The sequence below is a fragment of the Coenobita brevimanus genome, chromosome 67 (genome assembly GCF_032717465.1).
Source record: "Coenobita brevimanus isolate Jiangsu-jjx chromosome 67, ASM3271746v2, whole genome shotgun sequence".
Classification (NCBI taxonomy): domain Eukaryota; kingdom Metazoa; phylum Arthropoda; class Malacostraca; order Decapoda; family Coenobitidae; genus Coenobita; species Coenobita brevimanus.
This window is the reverse complement of record NC_137020.1, coordinates 18,820,105-18,838,607: the sequence shown is the minus strand read 5'-3', so window position 1 is coordinate 18,838,607 and position 18,503 is coordinate 18,820,105. Positions and strand designations below refer to the sequence as shown.

At 43.5% G+C, this 18,503-nt stretch overlaps 1 protein-coding gene across 1 annotated transcript in view; it reads left to right on the top strand.

Annotated features, from left to right (window-relative positions):
- The window catches only part of LOC145405524 (ammonium transporter Rh type B-like), a 152,860-nt gene that overhangs the window by 112,128 nt on the left and 22,229 nt on the right, over positions 1-18,503 (top strand). The window contains exons 6-7 of the mRNA XM_080276867.1: positions 4,182-4,323; positions 16,291-16,454. Coding sequence (XP_080132993.1) covers positions 4,182-4,323; positions 16,291-16,454 — 306 coding nt within the window. The remainder of the gene's footprint in view (positions 1-4,181; positions 4,324-16,290; positions 16,455-18,503) is intronic.

Sequence of the window (18,503 nt, the reverse complement as noted above, 5' to 3'; positions counted from 1 at the left end):
TTTGAGTGAATTTCTGGAAGATGAAAAATTTTCTCTCACCCAGGTCCAACGCATCGTTGTGGAACATATCTCCAGACTAATCGAAGAGTTTTTCACTACATTCCTGAGAATGTGATGAAATACGCCTGGGTAAGAAATCCCTTCAGCACTGAAGCTGAAGACTGACCTGACGAGATTTCGAACATCAGCTACCTCCAGGAGCAGCTCATCGAGGTTCAGAATGATGAAACACTTCGTTATGATTTCAGGAAACAAAACGAATCACTGAGCTCATTCTGGATCAGAGTTTACAAAGAAAAGAAAATTCTTGGAGGTGAAGCCCTGAAAGCACTCCTTCCCTTTGCTACAACTCATCTGTATAAGACAGGATTTTCTGCACTCACAAAGTACAAAAACCGTCTACAACCAGAGCATGACCTAAGATGCAGTCTGTCATCTAAATCAACCCGGTTTGAGAAGCTGATTGAAACTTTTCAGTGCCAGGGATCTCACTGATTATAGTACGTTATGTCTCAGACAACATCCAAAATAGTGACTCTCTCCTTAATGGTCAGAGTAATTAGGTGTATCATGAACATGAATGAATTATTTTGATTTTCTGATCTTCGATTTATTTTTTTCCTGCCAAAATGTGTTGATATTTTAGTTCTTAGGAAGTACATATAATAAAAATGAAATTTATTTATTATGACATCAATAAAATATTGAAATATTACTTTGGTTTTAGTCACATGATATGACACATATGTTTGTTTCAGTTCTGGTGCAGAGTAAGTTTACGAGGGTTTGGGTCGCCATATAGACCATCTTATGGATTTTGGGTCGCCAAGAAAAAAGGTTAAGAACCACTGGTTTATTGCCACCGTCAGACAGTCTGAATCAGCACTAGAGCCTTTATGAACTGAAGAAGTTAGCTATAGACATTTAACCCCTTTACTTCTTGAGGCTGTCTTATGCTGAATAAAACTGTACGGTAAAGATATACCAGTAATAAAATTAAAGGACCTCACCACTATTTAAGTGGCTGATTCTTTGCACTCAAGATACACGTTCTAATGACAGTATTATTATTATTATTATTATTATTATTATTATTATTATTACGTTCCTACCCTGACGTATGGAAGCGAGGCGTGGACCTTGCAAGAGGGGAACAAGTCAAGAGTGAGAGCAGTGGAAATGAGTTACTTGAGAGGAGCATGTGGAGTGACGTGGAGGGACAGGTTGACGAATGATGAAGTGAAGGAACATTGTGGGGTAGATGTGGATGTGGTTGAAAAGATTAGGAGAAATACACTGAGGTGGTTTGGACATGTGGAGAGAATGGAGGATGAAAGACTGACTAAGAGGGTGTATGTAGATGAGGTGGAGGGAGGGAGAGGGAGGGGTAGACCGAGGATGAGGTGGAGGGATGGAGTTGAGAGGTATATGAGGGAGGGGGGGGTGAGTTGGGGGGAGGGGAGTCAAATGGTGGGTGACAGAGTGACTTGGAGGCGTTTTGTCTGCGGCCACCCTTTGCGGGATTAGGGCGTCGGGCTATAGATAGATAGATTATTATTATTATTATTATTATTATTATTATTTTTTGAGAAAGTAACTATGAAAATTAGCCGAGGTTATGGATGAGGGATGCCAGGGATAGCTTCAAAGGTTAGGTCTGTGGCAAGTAGTTTTCACTGTTAAAATAGGTTTGCTTGGTGTCTCCATTCTCTCTCCCATCAAAAGGTCGCCATTGCTGTACTCCTTCCGCTTTAGCTTGGAATGAAATTACTGTCTCTCCATCTTGAGTACTGAGTTGTAACAAAAGGTTAACACTAACATATGGTGCTGGTTACAATGAAGTGCTATGACGGTGTAAAACTGTAGTATTCTTATTCTGCCACTGAGCTGTGTAAAATACCCTGCATAGAAAACGAAAATCTGTGCGAAGTTAAGGTGAAAAGAGTATAGTATTTAAGGGATTCCCAGAGTAGGTCAGATGAATGTCATATTCCACTAATATTGCATTTTTGGTAGTGAGATCTTCATTTTCTAAAAATAAAGTGGTATTTTCCTGAAGATAAGAGACTCAGATCTGAAAAGAACAAATTAGAATACGCGGGAAGAAAAAAAAATGTTATAAAAAAATGGCTGTTAATTAAGAGAATAGCCTACGTATTTTAGTCTTATTTTTAGACTATCCTAATTCCTTCATTACGATGGCATATTTCCAGATTCTCTTGCTACCACCTGACTGTTTTATACATCTAGAAACTGCTCTCAAATAGCTTAGTGGGTAATTAAAGGTATAGTAGATTCCCTTGGCTTGAAAATATCTCTAATTAGAATAAACTCGTCTGTAGGCAGCAGGAATATATCAAAGTAATACGTTATCGTCATGAAAGACTTAAAAGTGTTCAGTTATCAGTTTTCGGTTGCCCATATTTCTAGTTGGTTTGAGAGATTTCGCAACGCCTCTTCGTCAGCGATTTATTTTGAACATTGCAATAATCCTCTGGTATGAAAGTGATGTAAACTGTGTAGATATTAAGCAGATGTACAGAACACACGAGAGAAAGAGATACGTACAGTGGGAAACAAATCGCTAAGGAAATGACACAACGAAGTCTCCTACGCCACCGAAAATACCAGCCAGAGAGTTTGTAGCACCACTTCCTAAGCAATTTATGCTGAACCCTGTACCCCCATTATCGTTGTGTAAGTTACTGATGCAAACATTGTCGCCTACACGATACAAATGACACACTAGACAATGTTAAGGTGCAAGATACAAAATAAATCGCTAAGGAATATCATATTTCAAAGATTTATTAAGGGAAATCCCGATCTCCCCCTTTCATGGTATGCGTGATACCTTACATCCAACAGTACAATGTATTATTCTGCATATATAATTAAAACCCTAGTACTTAAAAAAACTACACTTTTAATACTGTCGCAGAAGTGAGATGCATCTTTGGGAAAATCCATGGTATTTTAGGTAGATTAGAAATAAAAGTATAAAAATGTATTAAAAGTTATAAGACTATATCAGAATGTGGATGGATATATATATTGCAAGGTATTTACCCCGTGGGACAAGTATGGTAGATTTATAGGCACTTACATATAATATGATTGAGAAAAAATAGTAAAACAATACGTATGAAAGAATATGCTGTGCAATCAGTACAGAATGCAGTAGTTTGAGGGATATGATACCCTTTGTGGCAGAATGTGTTGATACAGATGTAGGCTACTAGGCCTCATTATTCGTCATAAGTACATACTTCTCCTGGAGGCTGAAGTTGGCACCAGTAATAGTTCCTCGTTCTCTGCATTTGCATTTCCTTTTATCCTAGTAGTGATGATATCCATAAGTCTTGTAGTGTTGCCTATCTTATTATAAATTTTCACCAAAACAACCCCTTTCAAGTAATAGACACTGGGTTGAAATATGCTCCTACTCCCATACGTCCTGTCGTCCTTAAAGCATGAGGGTTTTAAGGAGTAGTTAAATTCATCTCGTGTAAAATTCAAAGTGCATAGTTTATGGAATACATCATCATCAGTATTTGATCCCTGAAACCAAATCTTGCTTGTAACTCAGGGATTGCAGGAATATTTCCGAAGCACAATCTAACGAAGGTCGCCTAAAATACGGTTCCCTAACCGTAACCCATATCGGATGGTACTGTACACTCACGGACTTTGTAGCATTTATATTATGCAATGTATTTGCCTTACAAAAGCGTCACTGTCTTCTTCCACAAACTTCTCTTGTAACTCAGCATAGTGTTAATCGAATATTTGTGCATGTTAACTATGGATTCCTACACAAAGGACGCCATTTTCGCCTCAGTCCCCAGGTAGGTAAGGTTAAGTAAATTAATTACTGATCTACGAGAGAAATGCATGAGTGGGAAATCATATTTCAGTCAATTATTTACGTATCAATACTATTCATTAATAGTGTCGCTCAGGTTTATCCTCATATCTGGTAGGCTACTGGAAAGGTAGGCTACGTCTTCACGTGGTGACACTGATATGACCGGGCAGCTCCATTGTCCAGCTGTATAAACACTATATTCCTCTCCTGTCCCCCAGAAGGGGAGGGGCGACTTCAACCTGCAGTCCACCGGGCTCACGTTTCAAATAAACCTGTAACCACAACTGCACTAAAGCCCATATTTCTTCGCCAGGCCGTTGACATGGGTGACTCAATGTTCGTGCATGCGTTTGGGGCGTACTACGGGCTGGCTGCGTCCCTGCTGCTGTATCGCCGTGACGTCTCCACCCCCAAGGAAGGATCTGACTACACCTCAGACCGGTTCGCCATGATTGGTTAGTGAACCATCATTGCACTCTTTGCTTCACTCACACTCTGCCCCACTCTTTCCTTTCTTCTGGTTCACGCACACTCTTTCTTTTTTCTTTTTTTCTTTTCTTGGATTAATGGCTGTCGGCCATATGTGACCATTTAGCCAGAGAGTCTATGTATTAGATAAATACACAAAAGAAATACACAAAAGACATTGAAATAAACAAAAAGTGCAAATCCTCAAGTAAACAAAAGATGCCCGAATAGATAAAGACAGTTACACAAAAGGACACTTATATTCAGCTCATAATCCAGGCTATGGAGGGCTTAGTCACACGGGAGGCAGTGATATGAGGCTAATGGGCGAAGGGTGGTTAGACCTCAGATGAAGCAGAAGAACTGGAGCCTGAGTCAGAAGTGGAGTCTGTGCCATTGAGGTGTGAAAGTACAATCCTGAGGGTGTAGGACAGGATTCGAACCTCCTCGGGGTCGGTTACAGCCTGAAGGGACTCCTGGCGCAACTCTGAAAGAAAGCAAGGCCCACTGGTAGTCCCCCTTACTGAACTCCTCCTGCCCACACTCCTCAGGTGCCTTGTCCTCGTAGTACCGCAGCTGCTGCTCCATGCTCTTGAGGCCAAACCGGGTGAGGGAGGCAAAGTTGCCTCAAGAGAGTCGCCGAGCCGAAGATGAGGGTGTGGGACTCGCCGGTGCTTGAGCCTCAGATGAAGGGGTAGGCACATCCGGAGGCACCATGGGAGACACAGAAGGGGTGGGAACTCCTACCTCAGGTGATGAAGGCTCATCGTCCCCAACTTCCATGGACACAGCAGGTAGAGACTGCGAGGTATACCGGCGGGAGACAGCACGCCCTGACAGTCGGATCCTTTTTGGGGGAGTTGACGGTTACAGCTGCAGCACCCTCGGGACCAAAGAAGTGGGGGTCGCAGGGGGCCCAGAACGACGACACGGGGCCCTCCTCTCAGGCCTCCTCTGCACTATGGGTGTGGAGGAAAATGACTCTGGAATTATGATGGCAGGGAGCCCATTGGCCTTGAAGATGGCAGGCAGGTGCTGGGCAAAAACTGCCAAATCTCCCCCCCGAGAAGGCCTTGGCAACCTCCACACACATAGTAACGATGGTGGAGGCAGAGGAGGCAGGGAAGGAGGCAGAAGCCGCAGCTGGAGGCTGGCACTGGCGCCGACGACGGGAAAGGGCGTGGGAAGAGCCCTGCACCACCTGGCCTGCAGGGCCAGTGACAAAGGCAGGTGCAGGACCCTTGGGGCTCTCCTCCACCACGAACTCCACCACCTCGCCAGCGGCAACTGAAGGTATAGGATGGGCTGGGTTTGGGGCCACAATGGAAGAGCAGTGGATAAAAACGTCGTCGCCTGTGTCCCGTCGAGTCAGTAAGCCATACCCCTTCCTGACGTGGTACCACCGTACTTGCCCCACCACCTTACTCCCCATGCCTCCGTGTTCCGCATCCTCGGCTAGATTTATGTTCACCTTGGTACGAGCCATGGTGCAAGTCGACCTGGCTGGCCCCATGCCCCACTGCTACCGGCCAACTCTCTCCCCACACTCTGTCTTGCTCTTTGCTTTACTCTGGCCTACATTTTGCTTCGCTTTGTTTCACTCATACATTGGTTCACTTTCGCTCATGTTCACTCTTTGCTTCACTGTCCGGTTCAGTCTCACTCAGGTTCACTCTTTGCTTCACTGTCTGGTTCACTCTCACTCACTCTTTGCTCCACTGTCTGGTTCACTTACACTCTAGTTCACTTTTTGCTTTATTCTTTGGCTCACTGGGTCCCTCGCATTATGCAGAACAGCTTAATTTTAACAGGTGTCCAGGTTGTGTGTGTGTGTGTGTGTGTGTGTGTGTGTGTGTGTGTGTGTGTGCATTCTACTAAACACAATTTAAATGATCATGGAGGGACGTAACGGTTACAACTTCAGGGCTGGCAAGTTAGCTGCCATCAACATTACATGACGCTGTCTTAATTTCACGAGTCAGTCTCGGCATATGCATTCAAATTGCCGGAATGAATGTAACTAGAAACTAAATATTATTACAATTTAAAAAATAACTTAACCGTACGAGAAGAGTAGAGAGTATGAATAACTTAAAACTGGGTGCTGGATCTTTTCTGCTGAAGGATTGATTTCACATTCAGAAAGACAAGACAGGCTGCACTGTGCCTGAAATGCGTGGGTGGAAAAGAAATTGAATGCTGAAACTTCTCCAGGGACTAAAAACTCACGATAAGTTACCCTGCTGGTCGAGATTTTCGTATTCGCAGTATTTAACTAATTCATGGTCATTGTTTCACTGACCCTGAAGCAATGATGAGAAGTGGAACATTAAATATCACTGGAATAATCTGGACACCAATATCTGTAAGTCAGACAACCGAGCAGCGGTCGGCAACCTTTGATGGACCCGGGCCGGAACTGCTGTCTTATTCAGCTGGCGCCTGGCGGGCCAGATGTGTTGAACTTGTTAAAGCCTACACCCCCTCCTCCAATAATAATAATATGAATATGAATATGAAAATTAGATGTATGGCAATATGAAGATGAATATACAAGAATACACGTTAATTAGAATAACATTTATTCAAAGTATATTTTCTAAAATTATACTGAATACAAATTTTAATAAAATTAATACATAAGAAACAAATGAAATAACTTTCACTGAAACAAATATGTTTCGTTTCGTTTCGTTTTTGAAGGCTCCAACATGCATGCGTCGGCCTTGGTCACCTAATGGCGGCTTTCCGTGCTGCTCTATCTCTGGCAGCTTCCTTATTCAGTCCCTTATCCCTTAGGTCACACACAATGGCCTCGTCCCATGTCTTTTTCGGTATACCTCTCTCCACAGCCCTACCCCCAACATTAACACTTCTTGCTTTCTGCACTCAGTTATCATCCTCCATCCTCTCCACATGCCCAAACCACCTCAATCTACCTCTCCTCATCACAAAACCAGTACACTCCAGTCCCATCATACCTCTCAACTCTTCCATAGTAAACCTAGCCCACACAGGCATCGCAATCAGGGATGCACTGCACATCCACCTAATCATTGACATTTCTGTACGTTTGAGGCTGTGAATATCCTCTGCCCATGTCTCACTACCATACAGCATTACACTCCGAATACATGTCGCATACAAAGATACTTTAGCACGGAGGGAGAGCCCTCTCAGTGCCAAGAGAGGCAGCAGCTTCCTGAACATCTTCCAGCCACTCCTCACTCTATCCACAGAGCCTCACCTTCAGCACATAACATGTCTCCCCTCCCCCCCCCCAAAAAAAAAAAAAAAGAAAACTCTTCCACACGCCTAAGAGACTCACCAGAAAGCTTAATCCTTTCACGCCTGGCTATCTCCACGTGCTCTTCCCGACACACCGCATACATGAAATCAGCTTATCTCGCAGTCTACCTCTAATACAACCACTAATCACTAACACTGCACAAGTTGGAATTACTTCCCACGCCCCTGTGGCAAATCGCACATGGCCACTCTCCCTCTTCTTTGACAGTACCGCAACTAGCCCTAGATGCCATTGCTTTTGTTTTATGTGTAGTAGAAATATTCAGAGTATTTCTTAAAAATCTCTATCTATTTGTCAGTCTATTGCAAGATATCTAAAGGGGTGTCCACAAACAAATCGCCTTCATGTCGCCCTGTCCCCCGCCATCTCACTGCCCTCCCCCCCAGCTCACACCTCCCTCACACATAGAGCTCTCCACTCAATCCCTCCATCTCATCCTCGGTCTCCTCCTCCATCCCTTCCCCTCCATCCCTCCCCCCTCCACCTTACTCACATACACTCTCCTCATTAGTCTCTCGCACTTCATCCTCTGCACATGGCCAAACCACCTCAGCATATTTCTCCTAAAGCTTTCTGTCACACTTACGTCCACACCACAGCACTCCTTCGCTTCCTCATTTGTCAGTCTGACTCTCCTTAAAACTCCAAATGCTCCTCTCAAATAACTCATTTCCACCGCTCTCACTCTTGACTTGTGTCCTTCCAACAAGGTCAAAGCTTCGCTTCCATACGTTAGAGTTGGTATCACAATACTATCATGCAGCAACTTGTTTTTTTACATACCCACTTCCCTACTTCTTATCACTGCTTTCAAAGAACCAGCAACCTTTCTTCAGTGCTGTATCCTTTCGAGCACTTCATCCTCTAAACTTTCATACTTACTCATCACACTACCCAAGTACTTAAATGCACAAACATTTTCTATTTCCTGATCATCGGACCTTTCTGTACATTCAGTTACTTCATTTCTCTCGAAGACCATATGTTTACTATTCTTTACAGTCACCTTTAGATTCCGTTTCTTTCACGCTCTCCCAGACGCATTCACTAAGCGCTGCAGGTCCCCTTCGTCCTCACTTAGTTATACAGAACCATCTGCAAACACTAGAGCAGGAAGTTTCCAAACGCTGCCCTCTCTCATTAGGGCCGTTCCAGCATCCACTGCCCTACCTTGTATTTCTTTTATAACCCCATCCAATGAACAACCATGGAGACCTAACACATCCCTGTTTCAATCCAACATCCAGATAGAAAAATTCGCTCAGTTCACAGTCCACAAGCACTGAAGCCAAAGCACCCTCATACATACTCTCCATGGCATTCAACAACTTCCCATTTACTCCATATATTTTCCACATTCCTTGTCTGCCCACTCTGTCATATGCTTTCTCCAAATGCATGAAGACCGCATACAACTTCTTTCCCTTCCCTAGAAACTTTTCCACTGAAGACTTAAGGATGAATATCTGATCTACACAACCTTTTCCCTTCCTAAAACCTCCCTGTTCTTCTCCAACTAATTCCTCTCTCGTTTCCCTAACTCTGTCAATAAGTGAAACGAAGATGAAAGGGAAAGGGGAGTCTATGTTTGGAAGTGTGAATGGAAGATTGTCAGGTGTTGATAGAGGAAGGGCAAGAGAAGGTGTGGCCTTGTTAGTGAGTCCGGAAGTACAGCAATGTGTGATTGAATGGAAGGAGGTGTCATCGAGACTGATGTGGGTGAAAGCGAAATTTGAACGTGAGTTGTGGGTGTTTGTGAGTGCATATGGGCCTGGTAGTGAAAGGGATGAACAAGAGAGGGAATCTTTCTGGAATGATGTTGATGAGTGTCTGCAGAGTTTTGGAGCGAATGTGAATGTGGTAATGATGGGAGATCTGAATGCTAGAGTGGGAAATGTAGCAGTTGAAGGCGTAGTTGGTATGCATGGTGTGCCTGGAAGAAATGAAAATGGGGAACGAATGATAGCGATGTGTGTTGAGCGAGAGATGGTGATTGGGAATACGCTGTTTGAGAAGAAAGATATTTATAAGTATACATGGGTGAGACAGGAGGGTGGAAGGGTTGTTGATAGAGCTTTGATGGACTATGTGGTTGTGTCTAGGAATGTAATAGTAAGATTGTTGGATGTGAGAGTTCTGAGAGGGGAGGGTGGAGGTATGTCTGACCACTACCTGGTGGAGGGAAAGTTAAGAGTAGGTAAGAGATGGGTGAGAGCTAGGAGGGTTAGGTGTGGCAGGGAGGTTTGAAAGTGAGTGAGTTGGATAAAAGAGAGAAAAAGATAGAGTATCAGGAGAAATTGAAAGATGAGTGGTACGCAGTGAAAGATCGAGAAAATGGCAGCGTGGAGGAGGAATGGCAGTTGTTTAAGAGTGCTGTGGTGGGGCATGCAGAAGAGGTGTGTGGTGTGAGACATGTGGGTGGTGGTGTAAGAAGAGGAAGTGAATGGTGGTGCGAGGAAGTAAGTATGGCTGTGGCTGAGAAGAGACGTGCATATGAAGTGTGGCTGCAGAGGAAGGATGAGATGTCATATGAAAGGTATAGGGAAAAGAGGAATAGAGCGAGAAGGGCTGTGCGTGATGCTAAAGTGGCAGCAGATGAGAGGTGGGGTAGGCGGCTGACAGAGAATTTTCAACAGAATAAGAAAATGTTTTGGAAGGAGGTGAAAAGGGTACAAAAGGGAGAGTCTGGGAAGGAAGAACGAGTAAAAGCAGAGGATGGAAGGATGTTAATTGAGATGGATGCAGTAAGGAAGAGATGGGCAGAGTATTTTGAAAGATTGCTAAATGTAGAGGAGGAAAGGGTGGCTGAGATTGTGGCGGATGGAAGGGTGCAAGGAATAAATGTGTTGGGAGAAGTGAATGATTCTTTGATCACGAAGGAGGAAGTGGAGAAGGCAGTAAAGGAGATGAAAACAGGGAAAGCTGCAGGTATGGATGGGTGTGCTGTGGAATGCCTGAAGGGTGGTGGAGTGACTATTGTTGACTGGTTAGTAAGATTGTTGAATGTGTGCTTTGAGAAAGGTATGGTGCCAATTGACTGGGCAAGTGCTTGTGTGGTCCCGTTGTATAAAGGCAAGGGTGATAAGTATGACTCTACCAGCTTTAGGGGTATAAGTCTGTTGAGTGTTGTAGGTAAGGTGTATGGTAGAGTGTTAATTATGAGAGTTAGAGAGGCTACAGAGGGAGTGATTGGTGATGAGCAGTGTGGCTTTAGGAGAGGGAGGGGATGTGTTGATCAGGTGTTTGCTGTGAGACAAGTGTGTGAAAAGTATTTAGCGAAAGGCAAGGACGTGTTTTGGGCATTTATGGATTTAGAGAAAGCGTATGATAGAATTGATAGGGAGGCTTTGTGGACTGTTTTAAGATTGTATGGACTTGATGGTAGGTTACTAAAAGGGGTGAAAAGTTTTTATGTAAATAGTAGAGCGTGTGTAAGAGTGGGAAATGCTGTGAGTGATTGGTTTCCCGTGAGAGTGGGGCTGCGACAGGGTTGTGTGATGTCGCCTTGGTTGTTTAATATTTACATGGATGGTGTTGTAAGCGAGGTGAATGCAAGAGTTTTAGGTGAAGGTCTGAGTCTGGTGAATGTTGATGGTGGAGAGTGGAATCTGAAGCAGCTGCTGTTTGCAGATGATACTGCACTGGTGACTGATTCAGAGGAGAGATTGAGACAGTTGGTAGAGGAGTTTGGAAGGGTGTGTGAAAGGAGGAAATTGAAAGTAAATGAGAATAAGAGTAAAGTGATGAAGTGTACGAGGTTGATAGATGGTAGGGGGATGAATATAGTTTTGAATGGTGAGTTGCTTGAGGAGGTAGATTGTTTTAAATATCTAGGGTCACATGTTGCTGTGGATAGAAGAATAGATGCAGAAGTGAAATTTAGAATAAATGAAGCAGGAAAGGTGCTGGGAGGAATGAAAAAAGTGTTTAAATGTCGTTCGCTTAGAATGGATGTAAAGAGAAGGCTGTATGAGGGTGTTGTGGTACCTACTGCGTTATATGGGGCTGAAACATGGAATATAGGTGTAGCAGAGAGGAAAAGTTTGAATGTAATGGAGATGAGGTGTCTGAGGAGTATGTGTGGAGTGACGCATATGGATCGGGTGCGAAATGATGAAGTGCGAAGGAGAACTGGAGTTGTTCGGGAGATGGCTGGTATAGTTGAGCAGAGGGTGTTGCGATGGTTTGTGCATATGGAGAGAATGGACAATGAGCGATTGGTGAAAAAGATAACTAGATCTGATGTGAGAGGTGTAAGGCTGAGAGGAAGACCACGAATAGGATGGATGGAGAGTGTGAAGAGAGCGCTGGATGCGAGAGGGATGTCTGTTGAGCAAGGAAGAGTGGCTGTGCGTGACAGAAATAAATGGAGAGAAATTGTGAATGAATAAATGATGACGCAGCCCTGAGGGGATATTCTCCCGCATTTGGTCTGATCAGCTAGTCAGGTCAGGTGCGGGTAAGGGGATGGGTCTGTTATGATGTGGCAGGGGTAAACCAGTTCTGCTGTCGGGCCCTGCTGCGGATGTCACTGATTGCATTGTGCAGTTGACCCTTGTGCGGTGTGGTGCGGTGAGGATCTGTCCGTTCTCCCCTTTGGGGCTAAGATGCGAATGAATGTGTTTGAATGGATGAGTAAATGGGGAGTGTGTCGTCCTGTCTCGGCTACCTCCCTTTCCTTTGGGGGAAGCAGCCTAGGTATATAGATAGATATAGATAGATAGACCATATACTTTTCCTATTATATTCAGGAAAGAGATACCCCTGTAATTACCACATACTTCTCTTTCCCATTTTCCTTTGTACAGGGGAATGATTATACCTGACTTCCAATCCTCCGGGACTCTACCTTCCTCCTAGACCGAGCTGTACATCTTCCGTATCCATTCTACTACTATCCCTCCCCCATGCTTCATCATTTCAACACACACTCCATCAGTTCCTGGGCTCTCCCCATTTGGCTTTCTTCACTGCTTCCTCTACTTCCATCCTGCTGATCTCTTCCTCCCTTCTCACCTCCCTTTCTCTCCCAGCCATTCCCCAACCATTTACACTCGCATTACCTTTTTCTTTGTATTTAACAGTTCCTTAAAGTGTTCTCTCCATCTGTTCACTTTTTCTCCCTTCTCCACCAGCAGTCTACCATTTTTATCTTTCACTCCCCTACTAACTTCTTTATCACACTGTCCAACACTTTTTACCTCGTTCCAGAACAGTTTCTTACATTCCCTCCACTTAACACCCAAATTCCTCATCCACTCCCTTCTTACTCTCTCTTGCTAATCTTTTCGTCTCTCTTTTCCGTCTCTCAGCTTCTTCCATGTCTCTGCTTCCCATCCGCTCACTGTATGCTTTCTTCTTTTGCGCCACAGCCTGTCTCACCTCTTCATTCTACCATGATGTTTCTTGCACCCTTTTTCGTCTTCTCGTCACCCCACACACCACCTCACATGCTGCACAAATTTCTTCTGTGTATATCTTGCACACACCCTCCACATCCCCCATCTGCTCCGAATCATATTTCCCCAGTCGCTTCTCCGTTTCTTTCTTATATTCTGTCTTTTATTCATCCATTTGCAACCTTTCTGCCCTCCTTGTATGAACTACTTCCTCCTGTCCTTCCCTCCTGCTAATCCTCCATTGCACTTCAACCTTGACTTTCACCACCACCAAGTGATGGTGAGAAAGTCCACTCCCCCAACTACTCATGCATCCATTACACACCTTCTCATTCTCTCATCCACACACACATAATCACTTGCTGTGTTTAAAGAGGGTATTGGCTATCACCAACCCCCCGTCCCCCTTCACACATGTCAGTTAGTGCACTGCCATTCTCATCCACTTCTGCAGACACACCCCACTCATCAACTACTCCATACACCTTCACATTCTCTACTTTTCCTTTCATTTCTCCAGTCAAAAACACTCTTTCATTCCTTTTAAACTTTTTTCTGCACGCTTCCACACTTGCCCAGAGCTCTTCTTTCACTCTGCTTGCATGATTTTGCGTTGTCGCATACACACAGACAGTCTCCCACCTTTTAAATCGTACTTTCAATCTTACCCACACAATTCTTGAACAAACTGATCCATTCTCTATTATATTCTCCTTCCATCTCTTGCACACAACAATACATACTCCCTCTTTTACCCTCTCATTCCCAACTGCTCCTGCGCATATACCCCATCCATACTTCCACTCTCTCATACTTTCACTTTACCATTTAGTGTCCGTTAATCCATATATGTCCACTTTTGCACCTGCAAGCACCTGGACAATCTCTTTCTTTCACCTCATCATTCACACCCTTACATTCCATGTAGGAATCCTTACCATGTTCTGTATTCGGTCCTTAGTCGTCACCTTTTGGTCAGTCCTGGTCCGAAGCTTCTTGTTTGTATTTTTAGTTAGTAGTTTTCCGGGGAGGGGCACTAACCCTCCGCCAACCCACTTGTTGACACGTAGGGAGCACGTGTTGGTTAACTATAAGGTTACCCAGCGTCTTAAATGATTTACTGGTTTACAGGAAATCATTTGGCTTGCCACTCGGTGTAGAGCTACCCTGCAATAGAATACCACTACACTAAGTGAGTGGATGATGGGCGCCCTCACCAACCACTGAATACAGTTTTTATCAAATTATTGCATTATAAACAGAAGAAATAATTTTCACTGAAACAATCATCACCATGTGTACTAGAAATATTTTTATTCACGGTACTTACTAATTACTTAGCTTTTTTTGTGTAGTCATACTGCCAACCAACAGGCAATGAGAGTCAGTGTGATTTTTTATGCTGCCTCTCACGCGAAAGTTTCTCATTATTAAGCTTCAGGCTGGAGGCGGCGAGTTGGAGTATTCCATTCAAATGTGAATAAATTTTTCCAACAGACTAAATTTAACTAGTGTTTGCCATAGTGATTAACAGCCAGTAAGACTTGCTGTTTTTTCACTAAAACGGGAATATTTTTGTGAATATGTGGAGCATACTGGCGGGCCGGTCAAATTAGGTTTACGGGCCGGGTCAGGCCCGCGGGCCGTAGGCTGCCGACCCCTGCAATAGAGTACACAGATATCCACCGGATTTACAACAGAGAGTCGGATAGAAATTGCTACAACACGTTTGTCCTTGCCTGATAAAATTTCTTTAACACTTTCAGATTGATTCATGGCCATATATAATTAAACTGAGAGGTTGGTTTGCTTAGTAACCAAGGAGGCTCATCACATGCCTCATAACTACGGCCCATAGGATTTCATGCAATAACTACTTACTATTCAAGTTGACTGAGTGTCCCAGTTCCGTGAGATGAAAACAAATCGACTATGGTGGGTCGTATTTGGCTCCTGGGCCACTGGCATGAGGAAAAGCCTGGGGGATGAGGGAATGAATACTCCCTACAGCTGGGTCAGGAACATATTCTATGTAATCGTCCTCCTCTAGAATTCATGTAAACCATAAAAAAGAAATGCAAAATTAAGCCTACAGTTACCCTCAGAATTGAAAATGAAACTATTTCAAAAACAGGAAAAAAAAAAAACTGCAGAAAATGTTATCATAATATTTTAATGGATCCGATGTGGTAAGCTAATAATCTTTAACACAACCGCTAATGCGATAATGCAGTGATGTCAGATTTGTTTCTAAGTAATGAATCGTGCTGATTTCCTGTCCACCTTCTGCCTCACGTTCTTCACTCACTTCCATCTGCAATGGCTTCTCTTCTCCCAACATCTAAGTACACTTTAGTATAGGAAGGCATACCATTCAGTAATCAGAATAATTCTACGCCAGTGGCTACTAATTGGTCAACCCTGACTTGCAACAGTTAAAAACTGATGCCAAAAACAAAAACATAACACGTAATGCTGTGTGAGTTTAGACCGAAGCTGATTGTTAATATCAGCTGGTTGTCTGCAGCGCCAAAACTGAACCTCTCTATAAACTAAAAGCCATCTCCAATTTGAAGTTTTATGTACTTCATGAATTTCGATGGGTACGCCAAGCACTGGCCATGAGGTAGCAGACACTGTAACCTTCCATCATCATTACATTATGTTGTTGTTGTTGTTGTGGCTCCAGGTTCATCTGAAACGAGAACCCAGTAGATTGCAGGTTTAAGCGGCCCTTCTCATACACTCCACCATCCTCCTTTGTGGGACAGGGAAGTAGTTGAGAGACTTTCATATAACCGGGCAGTTGAAGCACCCAGTCATATTGGTGCCATCACACGAAAGCGTCCCTCTCCATCACCCCATTAACATTTTGCGCTAAGAAGTGCACAGAAACACTTAATTCGGATGCCTACAGAAAGTTTAGTTATTCCTTGCGATATTTTCCGGCTCCTTGTGTAATATTCTCCCTGTACCTGTTTTACCCTACTCCTTCTCATCCTCTGGCTTTATCATCAACTGTAATGGGTCATATGCAGCGGATGATTGAGACTCTGGGCAGTTTCCACAGTTGATTTGTTTCCACCTCAACGAAACAAATCCTCAACATGGTAAGCTTTTTTGGGTGGTATTATGCTCACTAAGGATTCCATAATAACCATTCAAACAATGCTCATGTTCATGGTTCATTCAAGCAAGCGTTTGATGTGGACGCGCACTAAGCCATGTTATTGTTCTCTCCCCAGGCACGGTGTTCCTGTGGCTGTACTGGCCGTCGTTCAACGCTGGTGCTGCCCCTGGTGACGACCAGCACCGCGGCATCATCAACACCTACATCTCACTCATCACATGCTGCCTCACCACATTCGCACTGTCATCACTACTCCACAAGGAAAAGAAGTTTGACATGGTAACTGCCATTGTGTTCGTGACTGACGTGGGTCTTGACCTGGTCGATGAGATGAAGAATTTTAATCTTATTCTTGTCACCTCCAGATTATTTTATTCAGCTCAGGATTTTTTTTTTTTTTTTTTTTTTTTTTTTACTGGATGGGTTAGATACGCCTTTCACACAAAAAAAGTACAGTTAGGGTTCCTTACTGAGCTCTGTAAAATCGTCAAGGTAAAGCAAGAATATGATAAAAATGACGTTGTAGCCCCTTTGAGCCTTACCAGTGCACGCCCTTGATTGGAAGAACTTCTCGCACCGGATGGGGATTAAAACCTTCATTAACTCATAAGCTAAATACAATCGTGGCAATAGAAATAATAAAATGTAGAAGGCGCCATCATAGCAGATCGGTTAAGTTAGAAGCTTTGTCGTTGTGTAGGGGTTAACCGTCTTGATATAAGAACTTGTTCATTTTCTTAGAAATTATAGACAGTTACTTATAACTTGGCGAAACTGGGCCACGCCACCGTCCTGAATGCTGAGCCGTGATTAAGTAAATTTGAGAAATCACAGACGCAGAAGTTTATTATCATCATCACCATCATCAACCAAACCTTTATTTCCGCGTGAAGTACGATGCAGAAGTAAAGAAAAGAAAACAAAGGTAGAACTATCGACAGCATTCCCAGTGATGTGGGTCACACAGTCATTTACAGATCATTCAAGGCCACGGAATCCTGGCTTCACATCACAGTCTTAACCGTCTGCGTATATTTCTTTCGATATATGCTTTTCAGTATATGTGCATTACATACTCGTACAACTCTCTGATGGAGACATTCACTAATAGCGCTTATTATCGACTCTTTCACCAATACGTATTCAATAAGCGACTTAGTTTTATGTAGCCTGGAATTAAAAATGTGATGTAGATAGTGAAATGAGACTGACAGTGACACGAAAAGTTATACTGTCTCAAAGTATAATCAAAATTAACCCTTTCAGCCCCAGAGACGGTATTTATGTTTCATCCTTGCTACCACCAATCGACCCTATTCAGATTAAGAGAGCACCTTAGTACTTAGGGCTATACCTGACCGTCCTGTTCGGTCCTTCTGAACTGGATACAATAGTCTGGAGATCGCAAGAATAAAATGAAAATGGCAGCGTCAGTGCTAAGGCGTCTTCTTTACTTCATTTTTGATAGGTCCACACGAGTTCATAGCGTCTTGAAAAGACATTGAGAGCTGTTAAAATAATGTCACCCGTACAAGGGATAACAAAATGTCAGGAGGTAATACCATGAATATATTAGGAAAGACGTGCTCTGGCTGAACGTGTTAATTTTATTTGTAACTATCATTTATACAGATTGCGATACAATTTGTATAGTAAGTGTTCGGACCTTGGTGTTCATCATATTCGTTCAAATAAAATGTTGGCCTATTATTTACAAATACATGACTGCTAGTACAAGGAATTAAGTTTTGCCATAATGTCCACAAATGATATTATATTCTTCAGCTCCACTAAATGGTCATGTTAATTGTTTAGTAACGAAGTCTTGTATGATCCTTGCTGTGTTCAGCGCATTATTTGTTATCCGCTGATCTCAGATTTTGCAACACCTCTCCTAGAATATACCATCCTTTCACCACAAGATATTAAGGTGCAAGGCAACCCTTTGGCATATAAAGGATTAACTTGTACTCATTTTCGCCTTTCCCTACCCACTTACCTCGTTAACTACGTGTCTCCTTTCCTACCTACATGGCCACCTACCTACCTATCTCCCCAACCACCTCCCAGCCTACCTCTCTACCTACCTCCTTGCCTACCTCCCTACCTACCTCCCTACATAACTACCCACTCACTCCCTGCCTGTCTTTCTATATACCACTCTACCTACCTCCTTACCTACCTCCTTACCTCCCTCCCTACCTACCTCCCTGCCTTCCTCCGTTGTGCCTTCCTCCTATCTCCCTGCTTGCTTCCCTCCCTGCATTTCTACTCACCTCCCTGCCTACCCACCCTCTTCCGTTCAGTAATAGAAAGTATTTCGGTTCA